Genomic DNA, 18,963 nt, shown 5'->3' on the forward strand with positions numbered 1-18,963 from the left:
TAATTAAATGAAAACTGACAAACATGCTGTTTTTTGACAGCAGGAAGCTCTTCTTTTCTCCTCCCTCCACTTGATTGATTCTGTTCTTTGAGATGATGATGATGCTGTTGATGATGATGCTTTTTAATCTGTCCCACTAGTGCAAACAGTAGTATACCTATCTTACAGATGAGGAAACTGTGAGGCACAGAGAGATTCAAGATGACCACATGACTTAAAGCTAGTATCATTCAAATTTCAGGGCCCAGTACTTATTTCACTAGGGCTACACTAACTCCCAACATCTAAGAGCTATGGATAAAATTCCTTCTCTTGAAAAAAAAAAAAAAGAAAATAAGAGGAAAAGGGACAGAATTTATAAATTGGTTGTGGTAGCTCATGTGCATAACCTCAACTACTAGGGAGGCCGGCACTGGTAAATCTCCTGAGCTCAGAAGTTTGAGTCAGATGCAATAGGTTGAGCTACTTTGGGGGCAGCACTAAGTCTGGCCCCAGAAGTGAGGGGCTACTGAGCTGCCTAAGGAGGGACAAAGATGCCCAGGGGTAATGGATCAAGTCAAAGCTCCCATGCTGATCAGTAGTGGGGTCAGACCCATGAGTAGATCTTGCATTTATATATAAAGACATATGTATTTATGCACATATGTAAATACATACATGACACCCATATATGTACACATATATGTGAATTTACAGATTTTTAAATGTGCATATATGCATTCACACAATGTATAATGTATGCATATATAATACACATCACATGATATATACATACATGCACAAATGTATTGTTACATGTAGTGTTCATGCATTTATAAAATGTACATGTGCAATGTATGCGTACATATATGTATACAGACGATTTACGTCAAAATGCTCATTAAGGTCTTGATCATCACATTAAGTGGTTTCAGGTAGTCTCAGGATCAATCATTTCTATTTTAGATTCTTGTTGCTCAGTCTAGAAGGTCTATAAATTCTACTCTCTGCTTAATCAAAGGGTTTCATTTCCTGGAAAAAGGGATCATACAGACCCAACTTGAAGGACACTGATCTATAAACTGGAATGGCAATTTATTCATTGACAACGAGTGCTAGTCACCAAGTGGGCCCTCCCTCTCCTTCCCTCTCCCTCCCTGTCTCTCTCTCTCTCTCTCTCTCTCTCTCTCTCTCTCTCCCCCTCCCCCCTCTCTTTCTCCCTCCCTCTCTCCCCTCCCCCCCTTCATATTCTCAGTGCTTTTGTCCATTACCACCACCACAACCCCAAATAAAAATCTTAGCGAACAGAGAACTACAATGAATGGAATGTTAGAAGAACAGAGAAATTCAGAGATATAGGAACTGAGGTTCAGAAAGATTGTTGTCTCTAAAGTATGGTAACCTGATGGAAAGTCTTCTACTTCAAACGGGTGCTTCAGCTAGCCAAGGTATGCTCCTCCTTGGCTAACACTAGGAGCTCAATGACAAATCTTTATTTGGGCAATTCTTTTTTCCCAATCTTTAAGCTAACACTCAAAACCTATTCAAATAATTTTCTTCTGTTCTTACCTTCTGGGCATGATGTCTATACTAATCTAACGGCATTCTTCTATGTCTTATTGCTGTCTACAAAGTCATAACTAGTTCATCAAAATAGGACAAAAAAGGAGTTGAGCTCCTCTCTAGTCCATCTCCCTCACTGTACAGGGAAAGGAAACTGAGGCTGAATGGTCAAATGATTTGCTCAAAGTTAAACAAATAATAATAATCTGAGACAGGATTTGAATCCAGAGCACTAACTCCTAGGAGTTTCTGCATGGGTTGAGGAGTTAGGGGGCAGAACAAGATTACACCTTTTAGCTACAAGGCAAGAGATTCTAGGACATCAGCATGAGGCCACTCTTCTAGATACTTCAGTGGAGAGGGTAAGGAGCTTACCCAACTCGACTATTTGATAGCTTCATGTCTTCACTAATCAATCTTGTTAAATAAGTTCCAAGCTACTAATGGACTACACGAGATATCAGAACACACTGAAACGATATATTCAGTATCCTCTAAATTTATTGCCCTGGGACAAATCTATATCTCTCTTCTTTAGTTGTGTTTTTGGCTAATTTGTTGACTCATGTGAATTTTATTTTTAAAAGACTTTTATTTGTATTTTTTCCTTTTAAATCATCTTCATTTCCAAATATATTCCTCTTTCCTTTCTAACCAGAGAGTCATTCTTATAACAAAACATTTTTACAATTGGGGGACAGGACAATATGGTAAAACTGACCAAAACGTCAACGAAACCTAATGGTATATGTAATGTTCCATGCTCATAGTCCCCCACATCTGCAAAGAAGGAAGTGTTTTCTCATCTCTTCATTAGGACAAAGCTTGGTGTTTAAATTAATTTTAATAAGAAACTAGGCTCTTGGGATTGTTTTTCCTTCCCCTAATTCTTGACATTCATGATGTTTTCTGTGAACACCTGTGTCTACTATTATACCCTACCTAGAAGGAAAAGGAGAGACATGAGTCTTAGATTATGTGGTTAGCTGATAGGAATGCCTGAAGATTCCCCATACTTGATGCACTCTCTTTGACCTGAATTTAATCTTGTTTCCCTGTGAGACTGGGGATTAATTTGTCCTGCCAAGTGACCAAATGAGTGATACATTTTTCTTTCTCAACAAGGGCCTGGCTTTAATGGGGTATTATAAATCTCAGTCTATGCTGACAGCATGTGTCAAAGTGAAGCGGCCAACTTAGGTCACTGCTGAGCTGGTCTAAATGCCCAGTCATGGGCAGGTTCAGCCTGACTCGTGCCTAAAGATGGTCAAAATTGGCTTTTGGAGAGGCCCCCTGCATGATAATACTTCTCATGGAGTTGTCTAAACTCCTTCTAAACTAGCCATCAAATGAGTTAGTCAAGGTGGGGGTGGGGGTTGGAGGGAGCACCCAGCAGCAAAATGTTATATATCTCCTGAAACAACATGGCAACCTCACAGGTATCCAAACCTGTTAGGAAACTAGGTTAGGAAAAATTTCATATCTACACTGGTCATTTGAAGGGGTCCTCAGATAAGAACCATAGTATAGTTCACTTATAAAATCATAGATTTGGAGCTGAAATAGATACCTTAGAGGTCATCCAGTCCAACCCCCTTGTTTTATAGATAAGGTAACTAACCGTTAGTGGGGTTAAGTGACTTGCCCATTATCATACAGCTAGTAAGTGTCAGAGTCAGGATTTGAACACAAGTTTTCCTGACTCCAAGTACAACAGATCATTCTATTATAGATATCTAGGTGGTACATGGATAGAACACTGGATCTGGAATCAGGAAATCCTGAATTCAAATCTTGTATCAGATTCTTACTAGCTGTGTGACCCTGGACAAGTTTCTTCTTTTTTTTCTTAAATTTTATTTCTATAAATTGCTTTAGAGACAATTGGTGTTAAGTGGCTTGCCCAAGGTCATACAGCTAGTAAGTGTTGGAGACTGGATTTGAATGCAGGACTTCCTGACTCCAGGATTGGTGCTCTATCCACTGTGCTACCTAACTGCTATTATTATCTACTATATCATGCTGCCTTTACTTGTTCCTCACATAGAAAGCTGAATCTGTGTCTTTGCACAAGTATCTCTCATTCCTGAAATACTCTCCCTACTCACCTCTGCTTCTCAGAATTCCTTATCTCCTTCAAGACTGAGCTTGAGAGTCACTTCCTGAACCTTTCCTGACACCCCCAGATGCTAATTCTGTGCGCTCCAGGCTTCCCTTGTATCTGTTTTCCCTGTGCTTTGTTTATACCTGTGGAAGTACCTGTTATCTCCTCTGTTAGAAAATGAGCTCACTATGGACAGGGGATGTTTGATTTTTGCTTTTTTTGTAATCCCATTGATTAGCATGGTCATGCCTTCCTGTGTTCAAAAGAGAGTTCTTATTTCTTCACAACAACAACAAAACAGAAGTCCCCTAAACATGGGGCCTGGACCCCTTCAATTTGGTAGATTCCTGAGGACTACTCAAGTCACCATACCCTACCCTGCTGAACAGAACTGAAGTGCCTGCTGTGTCCTTTGAGTCACCCTCAAAAATCTACCAAGTTGGAGGGGTCCTGACCCCATGTGTAGGGGACTTTTATGTCCTTTAGTGACTAGAAAGCTGCCTCAGGGAAGGCAGGGACCAATCAAGTCTCAGGGAAAGCTTTGTTGCCTTTTAGGAAAAACTAAGCCTCATTGTGGGGAAATGAGAACTCTCCTTTGATCAAAGGAAGGCATGACTAGACAATAGTTTTTTTGAAAAATATTTGGGGATTTTAGTAATCTGAACATTCATTGTAATATAATAGCAAAAAGCTGATTACATTTTACATTTCAATGAGAGGCAAAGTGCCTGGGCACCTCTGAGTTAGGACTGTGAGGTTTCTTATTGGTGAGTGATTACCATATGTAACCTGGACTCTGACCCATATAACTATGATACATGTACCCCACCCCAATTCCTGCCCCTCTCTCCCAACTTCCCTTCCTTTTCTTACTCAAGCTCTGAGGATAGTTAATCAAATCATCCCTATCAAAACCCACCTCCCCGGCCACCACTCCCTCCATGTCTTATTGGAATGTAAACTCCTTGAAGGTAGACTCTGTCATACATTTAGGTGCCATCCCCCTAGCACAGTGCCTGATCCACAGCAAACCATTAATAAATAAGCATGTTGTTGTCCTTATTCTTGTCTTTGTTTTTCCCAGCCGATTCCAGGTCCCCACGCCTTGGTTCTGGGCACCACTTTTTTCAGGACTTTGACAAACTGGAGAGTGGAGGGAAGGCCCCAGAATGGTGAAGAAATCATGATCATGCCATCCAAAGATTAGCTGAGGGGACAGGAATGTTTAGCCTGGAGAAAAGAAGACTTTGTGGGGTCACGGTAGTTATCCACAGGTATTTGAAGGCTCATCACGTAGAAGGCTTCATCTTGCTCTACTGGATCCTGGAGGAGCAATGGGCTAGAGTACTGTATTCAGCTCAATACAAGGAAATGTTTTTCAATAATTAGAGCTGTCCAAAAGCAGAACAGGGTATGGGGTGAGGTGGTGGCTTCCCCCTCATTGGAAACTTTCAAGTGCAGGCTAGAAGATTCCTTGTGGGGATGAAGGGCTTCCTGTTTTCAAATACGAAGTCCTTTTAACCTTGGAGGCTTTATGATTTGTGACAAAGATCAGATGGTGTCTGATCTATCTAAAAGGCTTCTGGAGGGAAGCCCTTATGAGAGACATGCCTTTGACTCTGCAATGATTTCTTAATTCACAGGGACTTTTCATGTGAAGGATGGTGAATGCCCATCATTCCTTAATTGTAAGAAGACAATAGTGCATATGGAAGCAATAGAAGAAAGAAGTCTGTGTTTCTCCTTGTCCTTCATGGCCCATATTTGGGGATGGGATATGGTTGTGAATTTGAATTTTCCTGATAAGATGATAATATCCGTGGGGCATGAATTAGGATGTATGGTTCTGTACTCTGCCCCCCTCATTGCACCTACCGCAATACAAGGTACATAATAAGTGCTCAATAAATACCTTGTGATTGACTGATTAAATGAATCTGCCTTACCTCCGGATGGTCCTTAGAAGGGTAGATCTAGCTTCATTGTGGAAGGTGATGATGATGCTGGTTGGAGGAAGGTCTGGACCATAGTGCAAAGTTGCACATCTGGAGAGATAAAAGAAACAATATTTATTCATTAGAGTGCAAGGCATGGAGTCAGAAAGACCTGAGTTCAAATCTGGCCTCAGTCATTTACTAGCTGTGTGACCCTGAGCAAGTCACTTACTTTAGCTTCCTTATCTGCAAAGTGTACTTACTTTACAGGGTTGTTGTGAAGATGATCAAATGAGATAATGTGAAGTGCTTAGAATAGTCCCTGACACATAGTGAGTGCTATATAAATGCTTATTCCTTTATTTAAAAAATTGATTAATTCCTTGGTACACAAATACTCCAATATGTAATATAAATGTAACCCATCCCAAAGCCTGTTGGTATAGGACTCTCTCTTTACTGGTGGAGATCAATGGATCAGTGGAGACCTCTGCCACACATTTTAAAAAATGACAAATTGAGAGAACTAAGAGAAGCATAGAAAGGCTTCTATGAACTGATGCAGACTAAAGTAAACTTAACCAGGAAGACAATATACACAATGACTATGAATGGAAAAAACAACCAAAAAAATACATGTGGACAATGTCATTCTGATGACTGACTGAATAAAAAACATTAAATCTCTACTAATGATTTATGATGCAAATACAAAAGCATCCCAGGCAGTCCCTGTCCTTGTAACCTATATTCTAATGAAGGAGACAACACCATAGAGGGGTGTGGTGTCCAAGGAAAGGAATTATAGTACAGGAAGTCACAAGATGTAAGGGGAAGAATAGGGCAGTCAATTAGCATGTCTTTTTCAGGTGAAATGGTGAGTTTGATTACACTTCTCAGGGTAAAAAGTGGAAAGGGAGGGGAGAGGAGGGATATATGTGCAGTAGTAAAGAAACTTGCTAGAGGGAAGATGAGGCTTCACATTCCCTGGGAATGCAGAGCTAAGTGGCATAATCTCTAGAGTCTGCTTTGGAAGGTGGAGGGGCGTTAGTACTAGAAGTCACACATAAGAAATAAGAAAATGAATGTACTTCCTTCCATTCTTTGGAGAGGTGGGGTTAGAATATTGTATATATCATCAGGCATAGCTGATGGGTTGGATGATTTTGCAGAACTGTTTGGGTTTTTTTTCTTTCCCACCTCTTTGTAAAAACAATTCTTTGTTACATGGAATGAATCACTGAGTAAGAGAAATGGGGGAGATATAAAAATAAGATACCAATAAATATATTAATTTTTTAAAAGAAAGTGTAAAAAGGATTGAACAAAATCAGGGATGTTTAACCTGAGGTCCATGAACTTCTTTTTTTTTAAATAACCATTTCAATAGAATTGGTTTCCTTGGTATTTTGTATTTTTCCTTTCATTATAATTGGTTTTCTTCATATTTTATTTTATGCACATGAAAACATAATTATGAGAAGCCTAAATATATTAATTTTTTAAAATGAAATAAAGTATAAAAAGGATTGAACTAGATCAAGGATTCTTAACCTGACAGAATCCATGAACTTTTTTTTAATAACTTTATTTCAACATAATTGGTTTCCTTTGAATTTTTTTTGTATTTAAATGTGTTTTTCTGAAAAGGGTACACAGGCTTCACCAAAGTGTCTGGGGGGAGGAGGAGAACACAAGTATTTATTAAGCTCTTACTCTGTATCAGGCTCTATGCTAAGCCCTTTGCAAATATTATCTCATTTGATTCTCATAAGAACCCTGGGAGATAAGTGCTATTATTAAACCCATTTCACAATTGAAGAAACTGAGGATGACAGAAAGAAAATGACTTGTCTAGGATAACATAACTAGTAAGTATCTGAGGCTGGATTTGAACTCAGGTCTTCCTCATTACAGGCCCAGTAATGTGCCAACTAGTGACATGAACTCACAAAAAGTTAAGAACTCTTAGTCTAAAGACCAAACAGAATAAGTTTAATTGCTATCTTCCAAGATTTAGTCCTTTATATTCTTGAAAACATTATCATAGCCCCCCCCCCCAAGTCCCCTTTCTTCATACTTTTCATCCCTACTTCCTTTCATATGGCCTGGACTCAAGGACTTTCACTATCCAGGTTGCCCTTCTGTGGATGCTTTTTAACTTGTCATTGTCTTTCCCATAAGGTAGTGTCCAGAACAAAATATAATATTTTATATGTAGTCTAAGCAGAGAACAGTACAACAGATCAGAGGGTCAAATTCATTTCTTGGAAGGCTACGAGATTAAAATGTAATTGAAAAATGTTTAACAAAATAAATAAAAATATAATACCACATAGATAATATTAATTTGTGATTTTCCAAGTCAATATATAGCCAAAGGGCTATACAACTATGAGTACCTCTTGTCCTGGCAATATCACTTCTAGGTATATTCCCCAAAGACATACAAAAAAAGGGAAAAGGACACATTTGTACAAAAATATTTATAGCAGCTCTTTTTGTGGTTGGTAAGCATTGGAAATAGAAGGGATACCCATCAATTGCAGAATGGCTAAACAAGCTGTGTTATATAATTGTAATGAAATATTATTGTGCTGTAAGAAATGACAGGATGATTTCAGAAAAACCTACAAAGACTTACATGAACTGATGCAAAGTGAAGTGAATAGAGTCAGAATGGTATATATAATAACAGCAATACTGTAGGATGTAGAACTGTGAATGACTTAGCTATTCTCATCAATACAATAATCCAAGATAATACTAAAGGACGAATGCTGAGTTATACAATCTGCCTCCAGAGAAAGAACTGATATTGTTTGAATACAGACTGAAGCATGCTGTTTTTCATTTTCTTTCATTTCTTGCTCTTATTCAAGTCTAGTACAAAATTACTGGTATGGAAATGTCATACATAATTGCATTTGTATTACCTGTATCTGATTGCTTCCTGTCTGAGGGTGGGGTGTGTGGGAGGAGAAAGAAGACAGGTATAGAATTTGGAACTCAAAATTTTAAACAGAAATGTTAAAAAAAAATATGTGGCCTGAGTGGATCTGTTCCTATTTGTTTGAGACCACTACAATAAATGATCACCTCCCTAATCCTGTATATTATCCATTCCTTTATATAGCCTAGTATCATTCTAGCTTTCTTGACTTCAGCATTCCCATGCCAAGTCATAACTTTGCAGTCCACTAGGACCCATGGATTGTTTTCAGACAAACTGCTAGTTGGCCATGCCTCCCTCTTAATATATTTATGAAGCTGATTTTCTTAAACCCAAGTGTAAGACTTTATATTTATCGGTATAAAATCTCATCTTATTAAATTAGCTTGTATTGTAGCTTGTCAGGACTTTTTTGAGTCCTGACTTTGTTATCTAGTACATTATCTAACCTTCACAACTCTGTCAGAAGCAAGTTTGTTAAATGATTTTTTTTCTAAGTCACTAATGAAAACATTAAATAACACAGAGTCCAAAAAAGTTCCCTGGGATATTCCATCCACTAGAGATTTCCTTCCAAGTTGACACTGCCTCTTCTTTGGGTCCAGGCATTTCATTAGCATGTGCTACAGGTTGTACCAAAAAATCTTAGTGAAGTTTTAAGCTTTAATAGCTCATATAATCTGTATAACCTAGCCTATATTTAAAAAATAAATTTTCTAGAAAAATGAGACTTTTGCTAAATGTTTTATTAAAATCTAGATAAACTATATCTGTGGCATTCCTTTAACGAGTAGTCCAATAACCCTGTCAAAAGAGAGAATGAGGTGAGTTTGACATGACCAATTCTTGAAGTCATCTGGTTCTTCTGTAATGCTCATTTTCCTTTTCTAGCTTTTCTAACCATCCTGATAATAACATGTCCTAGAATTCTGCCAGAAATCAAGGTTAACTTAGAAGTCACTGCCTTAAAGTTTTCAGACTTCATTCTTTCCCCTTTAATAAAAGTCATACATTTGTCCTTCTCCAAATCAGAGATGTGTTTCCCTTTTTTCATGCTATTTCATTACTGATTGTTCTTAGAGTACACATGGATATATTTCCCTCAAGGTAGGTAACTTGTACTCAGCAAAGGTAGCTGGATGCTCTCTTATTCTCTCTTTAGCAGTGTGGTTCAGTGGAAAGAGGGATGAATATGGACTCAAATGGATCTGGGTTCAAATCCCAGCTATCCCATTTACTATCTGTGTGACCTTTAGTAATGTACTTAACCACCCTCAAACTCTATTTCTTCAACTGTAAAATGAGGGGGTTGGATAAGATGACCCCTAATGTCCCTTCCAGATCTATGAACTCCCCTTTTTTTTAGCTCTGGATCCTGCATTTCTGGAAAATATGGCAGCTCAAAAAGACAAGGTCAGGGGACCCCTCAACAGTCCTTAAAACTTGCCATTGGAAGAAGTTTCCCTTGGCAGAGAAAAGTAAAGCAAAAGAAGGATTGTGGTTCTGTATCTTCTCTCTAATATCACTTAGTATCATTTACCCACCCAGGGCAACATGTTATCCTTTCTTTTATAATATTATTTTCTGTAATATAGCTAAAACAAACTAATAAAAAAAACCACCTTATTGTTTTCCACCACGTTTGACCAGTCTCAGTTCATTCTGTACTTTAAAACGATTGATACCTTTTGACAAGAATCTACTGTTGTTGTATTCACCTTCTGTTACCTGTCCTTGATTTCATACTTTATAGTTGTCTTTTTTCCCACCCAGTTGTCTCTTTTTTCCACCCAGGCTGTAAGTGCAGGGGCACTGGGCAGGAAGGGCTTGGGGGAAAGGAGGCAATGATTCCCTTACTAATTAACTCTGGAATTTCAACCTTTCCCTTTCTCTCACTTGGGCTGGTCTGACACTCCTTAGGCATCCTGGTGGGCCCATGCCACACTCTATTAGCCCTGGACTTAGGGAGGACATCTAGTCAGGTCAGAACGGCTGAGGTCATGGAATCTACCAGCCTTAGCCCCTGCTAGTAGTAATGATGACGGGAGTGTGCTACCCTGCCTAGCCCTGAGTTATCTTTTAGAATTTTAGGCTGGCTGATGATTTCCCTGTCCATCCACACTTGAGACACCTCTCTTTTCTTCCTTATTTAAATGAGTTCTCTTTTTGTCTTAAGAATTTTGTTCTCAAGAACTTCCCATCCAGTCTGGACTGACTTCTGTGGAATTTTAGCCCAATTCTTCTTACTCTGTTTTCTGAAACCTCCTTAGCATTTAAATAGGTGCCCCCCCCCCCAATTTAGATTACTTGCCTGATTATGTCTGGCTTTTGTCTCCTCTATCATAAATGTGAAAAAGGAAAAGTAATTGTCTCCCAAAATTCCTAACATTTTTGCTCCAGTGACCATTTAGCTACAGAATAGGATTTCCTCTTGTTGGTTGGTGAACTGTTCCTTAAGCCAAGTTTAAAAAAAATAAAAACTCTAGTTTTGTGAAAGAGAGTTTTCTTTTGCCTGCAGATACCCAGTAACCTGAGGCCTCCCCTTGTGGCTCTATCACACTCTCTGTGTCAGATCTGTGATCTGTTTCTCAGTCTCATCCATTTCCTTTTTCTGTCTGAGTCTGCAGTAAGCTTTTCTGTTTTTGCCTTTGATAACCACCAAAATGTTCTCCACCTGTTTCTCCCTCTGGTTCCTAGGCTCCTTCACATGATTGGTGTTTGCTGTCCTGCATTCTCAAAGAAAACCAAAATGACATCACTATGTTAGAGTCAAATCACAGTGTGTCTGACTGTGCCTGATCAGGCCAATATGAGCTCAGAACGCTCTACCATAAGTCAGGTACAAATAATCCACATGAACATTTGGGTGGATTCTCTAAATTTGTGCATCTCACATATCTTTGTTTAATGCCACTTCTGACCTAAAATGTCCTTTTGGATAAGATATATATCTTTCCAGAGCTATATGCTATTCATGGGTCAATCAGCCTCAATTTCCTCAAATTGGTAAAATGAAGGAGTTTTCTATTCATTTCCTCTGCTCTTCTCTCCCCTCCTATCCTTTCTTCTCTCTCCCCTCCTCTCCCTCTCCTCTCCCCTCTTCTCTCTCTCTCCCCCTCTCCTCTACTCCCCTCTCTTCTTCTCTCCTCTCCTCTGCTCTCCTCTCCTCTCTCCCTCTCCTCTCCTCTTCTATCCTCTCCTCTCTCTCCCCTCCTCTCCCCTATCCCTCTCCTCACCTCTCCTTCCCTTCCCTTCCCTTCCCTTCCCTTCCCTGTTATTTGTTTTTATTTGGTTTTGCTCCTGTGACTTTCTGGGAATCTATTGTTGTCCTCTTATAGTATAGTTATTTTCTCTGGTAGCTACTTTAGCAGGTATATACATAGGAGGTGTTCTATCTCTCCTTTCTTTTTCAGGTAAAGGTCCTTTGTGGCTTGTCATCCTCCTTCTGGAAGGCCTTGCATGTCAGCAGAAAAAAGGCGCTAAATTTGCTAGGGAACCTGTTAGAATAAAACTATAGAAGATAAAGTTTAGAGACCACATCACCTGGGGCTCTGTTTCTTGCTTCAACAGTATTTGGACAGAACAGATCCTGAGCCTCCCTAGTGCCTCTCACCTTTAACCTTCACATTTTTGCAGCCCAGTCCACCCTTGAGACCAGCAGCCTTCATGCATTGCCCTAAATTCCTGCCTCCAGAACCAGACAGCTCTTTTGTAGCCAGCCCCCTCCAGTGTCTGCAGCAGCAAACACCCCAGCATCCCCAGGGTGGCTGCCAACACAGGTTCTTGGATCTGCTTTGATAAAGGAAAGCAACTCAAAATGGGTTACCAAGCTTACTTTAATCAAACATGTATAGTTTACCTAGTTCAGGGGAAAGAGGTCAGCACCCCGAACTTAAGAATATACAGGCAGAATTATCAAGACAGAAACAGATCAAGTAGATAGATTTCCAAACTGTCCAACTATTACATCCATACCAAACAACATCTGGGTTTCAACATTTGGGTTTCAAAGCCAGGGGGCTCTGGACAACGGCTTCTCAGAATCCATATCAAATCACAGAACACTTCTCAAAGTGAGCCCCAAAACAAAGCTACACATCAGGGCTTATATAGCCTTTTCCTGGCTCAGAGAATGTAACAACCTTATTGACTCACTGGCCAATCAAGAAGTATCTACTGAAAAACAAGCCTCCCACCCCAGGCTCCAGGTGCACTTTAGCCTAGGAGCAGGGAAGATCTTAAAAATTTATATTCCCATTACAGTGTCATGAGAGAGATTTGGTTTTTTTCCCCTTCTTCCAGAGTGTTTGAAGTCAATCTAGGACCGGTGTCAATACTGTGTTTTTCTATATAAATTTACCATCTCCCTTTTTCATAAACACTTCAAGTTTAAAATAAGGAAGAGGAAATGATAAGGGTAAGTTGTCCTCTTGAAGATGATCTTAACTAGATGGAAGACAGAGGACTCTCCAGCTGAATGGTTTGCTGCATCAAATGATGGACTGCTTCCAGGGCTGTAGCAAGAGTACTTACATTTAGAGGAAAGAGGAGAGCCCTGGGTGGAAGGTCAGGAAGATATATGTCAGAGAGTGACTTTCCACACTTCATCTCCAACACCTCAGCTGCTGTCTTACCCCAGGACTTTCCTCAGTGACTAGGGCCTTTTCAACCTGGAGTATACTTCCCCGTGGATGAGGGACTCTCACGGCATCCATTCTGCAGAGGGACCTAGGTCTGCCAGTCTTCATCCCCCTCCTGGCTCTGCGGAATTCATAGCCATGTGGAACTCTGTGGAATTCATAGCCATGTCTCCACATAGCTTCCTTTCTCAATGTCTTCTCAGTTCTGTTTTGTGGGTTGTAGTCCCCTAGCAGAATATAAGCTCTTTGTTGTTGGTTAGTGAGTTTAGTTTATCTGACTCTTTGTGACCCCATCTGGGGTTTTCTTGGCAAAGATACTGCAGTGGTTTTCCACTTTCTTCTCCAGCTCATTTTACAGATGAGGAAACTGAGGCAAGCAGGGTTAAGTGACTTGCCCAGGGTCCCACAGTTACTAAGTTTGAGGTGGATTTGAACTTGGGTCTTCCAGACTCCAGACCTAGTCTATCCATTGTGTCACCTTGCTGCCCTTAAACTCTTTGAAGGAAATAATTATCGTTCTTTTTGCTTATATTTGTATTCCATGTAATAAGTGCTTAATAAATACTCATTGCCTGTTGCTTGTTAGACTTGGGGTTATAGAATCATAGAATAAAAAATGAAGCCACCTCTTTTTATAGATGAAGAAACTGAGGCCAGAGATATTGAAACTTGCCCAAGGTCACATAAGTAATAATTAGTTAAGTCAGCATTTGAACCCAGGTCCTTAGACTCTGAATTCAGCATCATTTCCACTACACAAGAGAGTTGGGTTTGAATTCTACCTTCGGCATATGTTATCTCTGTGACCTTGGGCAAGTCATTTCCCTTAGGCAGCATGGAATATAATGGTAAGAGCACTAGCTCTGGGGTCAGAGGACTTGGGTTCAAATCCTTTCTCTGATGCTTATTACCTGTGTGACCTTAGACAAATAATCTCTTCGCTTCTCTGTGCCTTAGTTTCCTTCTCTGTAAAACATGGCTACTAGTCTAGCTCTAGAGCTTTGAGCTCTAGATGACCTATAAGTCTCAGTTTCCACATCTGCAAAAAGGAGATGATAATATTTGCACTACCTACCTCCCAAGAGTGTTGAAAATGCTCACTAATCCTTAAAGTGCTCTATAACTGTGTGGTATCATTTCCTGGTGAGAAGACTAGCTTCAGGAATACAATAAGGATGCTGACCTCAGAACAGAGAGAAGGAAAAGGATGGAGTAAGCCTTCTCCATCAGTTACAGAAGAAGGCACTGGTCCAAGCGGAGCCCAGAGTCCTTATTTCTATCATGGACAAGTGATATTTATTCAGTTCCCACAAGGCACTGGTTCTTAAGTGGGTAATTTCCCAAACATACAGAGAAGTCCACTATGAAATGTACTTTCAATAGCTTTGCCGGAGTCCTAGTCAAACTCCCAGGTCCCTCTTTTTCTCTTTTCCTAAAAAACTGCATCTTCATTTGTCCCTGGACAGAGGGTTATTCTCTATTCCAGATTGGATGCCCCAGAGAGCTTGGCAACCCCAACCGTAATAGGAGCAGGTGTGCTCCCTGAGGATCACATCATCATAATCATGACATTGGCTACTGGCAAGGCTGATCCTTGGCAGAATTTGTAAATGTCCTAGGCCAGCATAGGATTTGTGCCTAGGGGGACTTACATTTTTGAGAGATGCTGATCCTCTAGGAACCAGGAAAATCAGAGGGTTTGTCTCCTGGAAGACCCACATTCACCTGACCAGAGCTGATCTATGGGAGATCCCACACCTGAGACTGGTAAAAGTGGGATGGGGAGCCAAGGGCAACCTCTCCAGCGTGTCTGGCATCTGTCTCCTGCTCTACTCACATGGCCACCTCCTTCATTCCAGCCTCATCACCTCTCACCTGGACCATGGCTAAAATCTTGCACTGCCATATCCTGAGCACGTTCCCTCATGGAATCTCTCTTCCTTCAGGCAGTAACTCAGGTACAAATATCCACATGGAGCTTTTTCTTATCCTTTCTCTCCCTTTCCCCCCCACCCCTTTCCTCTAACTAAGAGCCTTCTCTCCCAAACTACCTCATATTTAAGTATCTTCTATTTATTCATATTTATTCTCTTTGTATTTGTTCAGTATAAACTGACATGGACAGCTGGGTGGCTCAGTGTACAGAGAAGCAGATCTGGAGTCAGAAATCTTCCTGAAGTTAAATCTGGCCTCAGAGACTTATTAGCGGCGTGACCCTGAGCAAGTCACTTAACCCTGTTTGCCTCAGTTTCCTCATCTGTAAAATGAGCTGGAAAAAGAAATGACAAAGCACTTCAGCATCTTTGCCAAGAAAATCCCAAATGGGATCTTGAAAAGTCAGACAAGACTGAAACAAGGGAACAATAATAACAACAAATAAACATATAAGAACCTGTCTTCCCCAGGAGAATGTAAGTTCCTTGAGAATCAGGGTTGTTTCATTCTTTGTATTTGTATCTCCATACACAGTGTGCCCTCACAGTACCTGGTATTTAATAAATGCTCACTGATAGATTAGATAATAACAGCTAACATTTATGTAGTGTTGACTATGTGCTAGGTATTGTACTAAGTGCTTTATACGTATTTCAATTTATCTTCAAACTACCCTGTGAGATAGGTGCTATTATAATTCCCATTTTACAGATGAGGAAACTGAGGGAAAGAAGTTAAGTGACTTGCCCAAGGGCATTCAGTTTCTAAGTGCCAGAGGTCAGATTTGAGAGCTCAGATCTTTCTGACTCCAAGCCCTACCCTCTATCTACTGAGACACAAATAGCCTTCAAGGTGCTCTCCCTGATTCCAGGATGTATCTGATTTATTCCCCTAGCTTCTCTACCTCCAGAAGACTTATTCTAAATCCTATTTTCTGCAGGAGGTTTTTCCTGGTCCCCTCCCCATTCAACTCAGTCCCTTTACTCAGAGACTGACACCCATTTACACTGGATCTCGTATGTACAGAGTTATTTGCATGCTGTCTCCCTCATTAGAATGTGAGTTCCTTGAGGGCAGAGACCCTGTTTTTGTCTTCCTTTGTGTCCCCAGTGCTTCTCCCAGTGTGTGGCATACAATAAGCATGTAATAAATACACATTGCCTGCCTGACTGGCTGACTGATTGATTAAGTCTTTCCCTTGTCACCCACCCATCACGAAGCTATTTATTTTTTATAAAGAAGCAGGATAGCTGTATGAATTCTTCCTCATCCTGTCTAAGGCTAGACCACAAGGCAATGAGTCCCTTTAAGTATATTATATGCTTTGAATGAAGTTTTTCTGTGACCCAAGTTGAGAAATGAGCAATTAATTTATATGATCCCAGCTGTAAGACAGGATTAGCAGGCCTAGTGCTAAGTCTCTGTCTCTCCCTAGGCTATTTATAAATACCTTCTGGTCCCCAGATCATTCCTCTACTCTGAGCCCTTCTATCTTCTCTGATTGTGCCATTGGGGGAGAGGAGAACATTGCCACTAATGAAAGTCTCCTGCAGTTCGATTCCACCCAGCCACCTGGCACCCCCTGCCCACCAGGGCTATCCAGGACTGACTTTGCTCTTCCTGGCATTGCAGGAAGAGTCTTTCTAACCCGGCTGGTGCAATGAAACCTCAGCTAGAAAAAAGTATTCCATTCAGCATGTCCAGGATTATTCTGTGTGACAATTACATCTGGGGTAATTTCAATTTAATACCTCACTGCAAGTGAAAATTGCAGCCTGCAGCCTGAAAATTTCTATAATAATGAAAATAAACCCACTAAGTGTGGCTGGTGCCACCAGGGGCTAACTCTGGGTAAATGTTTTCTGCTTCTTGCTGGTTTGGGGGTCAGCCACTTATGTGGGCTTGTTTGGGGGAGAGTGGGAGGGGTGAGGGGAGGGAGATGGGGAGAGGGAGAATTAGAAGGGGAAACAATAGAGGTTTGGGAATAGAAAAGCAGTGTTTACTTGTTCAATCCTGGGCCAATGAGAGCCAGACAAAGCCTCCTCTCCCTAGCTGGCCATTTGAAATATAATGTTCCAGGCCAGAAACAACCAGGAGAGTGGTCTAGAGGGTTTAACCAAGAGAAAACGGTCATAAAGGTATCAGTGGACTCTGCTTTCAAACACTGGTCCCAAAGCACAGATGAGATTCAGATTGGGGGCATTAAGTAGGGGAGAGGTTTCGAGGGGAGGGGATGATAAAGAAAGTAGCAGAGTAAAATCACTGGGAGAAGGATGAGAGTTGGTGAGCTGAGCACTGGACGGTACAACTCCCTCCACTCCTAACCCAATGAATCCATCCAAAAGCATTCAGTCTCTCCTTATGTAGTAAGTACCAGCTTCCATTTCTGCAGTACTTTAAGGCAACCAATCACATTACATACATGATAACCCAATTGGATCCCACCTTGTTTGATCCTTACAACTCTATGAGGTAGGCAGTATAAGTATTATGATATTTATATTGTAGATGCTGAGGATTAAAGGAAATAAACTTATCCAAAGGTCATCTGGATATTTGAAAGTCTAGATTTGTGCTTTTTTTTTAATCAATGTAGGGAAATTGCCTCTATCAATTCAGATCTGTAATTTATAGTCTGAAGGGATTACCTAGAGCCTTGGGAGTTTAAGTAACTTGTCCATGTTCACATAGTTATTGGTTTCAGAGGTGAAATCTGAACACAGGTCTTCCTTATGCCAAGGCTTGTTGTCCAATTGGCCTCACTGCCTCTTGGTTAATGATGCTCAATGTTATATAGTTGCTATGTCATATGCTTGGTGCTAAAGGACATAATAGAGACCATCTTGTCTAAGCCCTTCACTTTGCAAGTCTTCAGATTCCAAATCCTGTGTTTTTACTCTTATGTCAGGCTGCCACCTAACCTCTTAATGCCTCCTAGGAGCCTTGTAGAGGAAAAAAAATGGGGCACCTCCTATTCACTAAAGAAAAAATTAAGGCCTAGAAATGGAGAAGGACATAGCTGGGGGTGCTGCATAATAGGACTGAAGCTTATGGAAGCAGCTGGTAGAGTGCTAAATAGAGAGCTGGGCTTGAAGTCTGAAAGACCTGAATTCAAATCCTGGGCAAGTCACTTAACTTCTGCCTTAAGTTTCCTCATCTGTAAAATGGGGATCATAATAACACCTCCCTCCCAGAGTTGTTTTGAAGATCAAATGAGATAATAATTATAAAGCACTTAACATAAGTGCCTGGTACATAGTAAGTACTATATAAATGCTATCTATTATTTGTTCATAGCTTAAAACAGACACTAAGGCCCCAAGTTTCCCAAGGGGACACATTCTAGGCTTTTAGGTTGTTGGAAACCTTGGACTCTGAAGAGGATAAAGATCAGGGAAGGAGATGAGAGAGAGGAAGAGAGTCCTAGGGGTGAGACATCAGGAAGGTGAGATTCTCTTTCCCTTCAGGGAGCCCTCGGGTACCACAGTAGATGGGTGGCTACTAGAGCTGAGTCACTGAAGGAGGCTGTGTGGGGGACATCCAGCCAGACCACTTGACCACCTTCCACTGGCAGAACAGAGAAGCATGATGAGCTGTGCACCAGTCTCAAGGAGAGGAAGCAGGAAGTATAATCATCCATTTCTTTAAAGGAAGAGACAGGAATGGGGGCCTCTCTGTTTCTGTACAAACACACTGGAGCGCGGGGAGATCAGCAGCAGGCAGTGCTGTTCGTTGGCATGGCAAGGGGAGAAAATGAGCTGTAATTAGGAAAGTGAGACTCGGCTGATTCTGAAAGCTGACTGGGATATTAACTGTCTGGAAGCCCAGGTCCTCTCTCTTCTTCCAGCTAGCCTC

General features: G+C 40.7%; 1 protein-coding gene across 1 annotated transcript in view; it reads right to left on the reverse strand.

Annotated features, from left to right (window-relative positions):
- Positions 1–18,963, reverse strand: part of GALNT14 (polypeptide N-acetylgalactosaminyltransferase 14) — a 335,202-nt gene that overhangs the window by 92,617 nt on the left and 223,622 nt on the right. The window contains exon 3 of the mRNA XM_069072142.1: positions 5,593–5,691. Within this exon, the coding sequence (XP_068928243.1) occupies positions 5,593–5,691 (99 nt within the window). The remainder of the gene's footprint in view (positions 1–5,592; positions 5,692–18,963) is intronic.

The sequence above is a fragment of the Petaurus breviceps genome, unplaced genomic scaffold, assembly GCF_028583685.1.
Source record: "Petaurus breviceps papuanus isolate PSGF00001 unplaced genomic scaffold, PetGlider_PUasm1.0 90845, whole genome shotgun sequence".
Classification (NCBI taxonomy): Eukaryota; Metazoa; Chordata; class Mammalia; order Diprotodontia; family Petauridae; genus Petaurus; species Petaurus breviceps.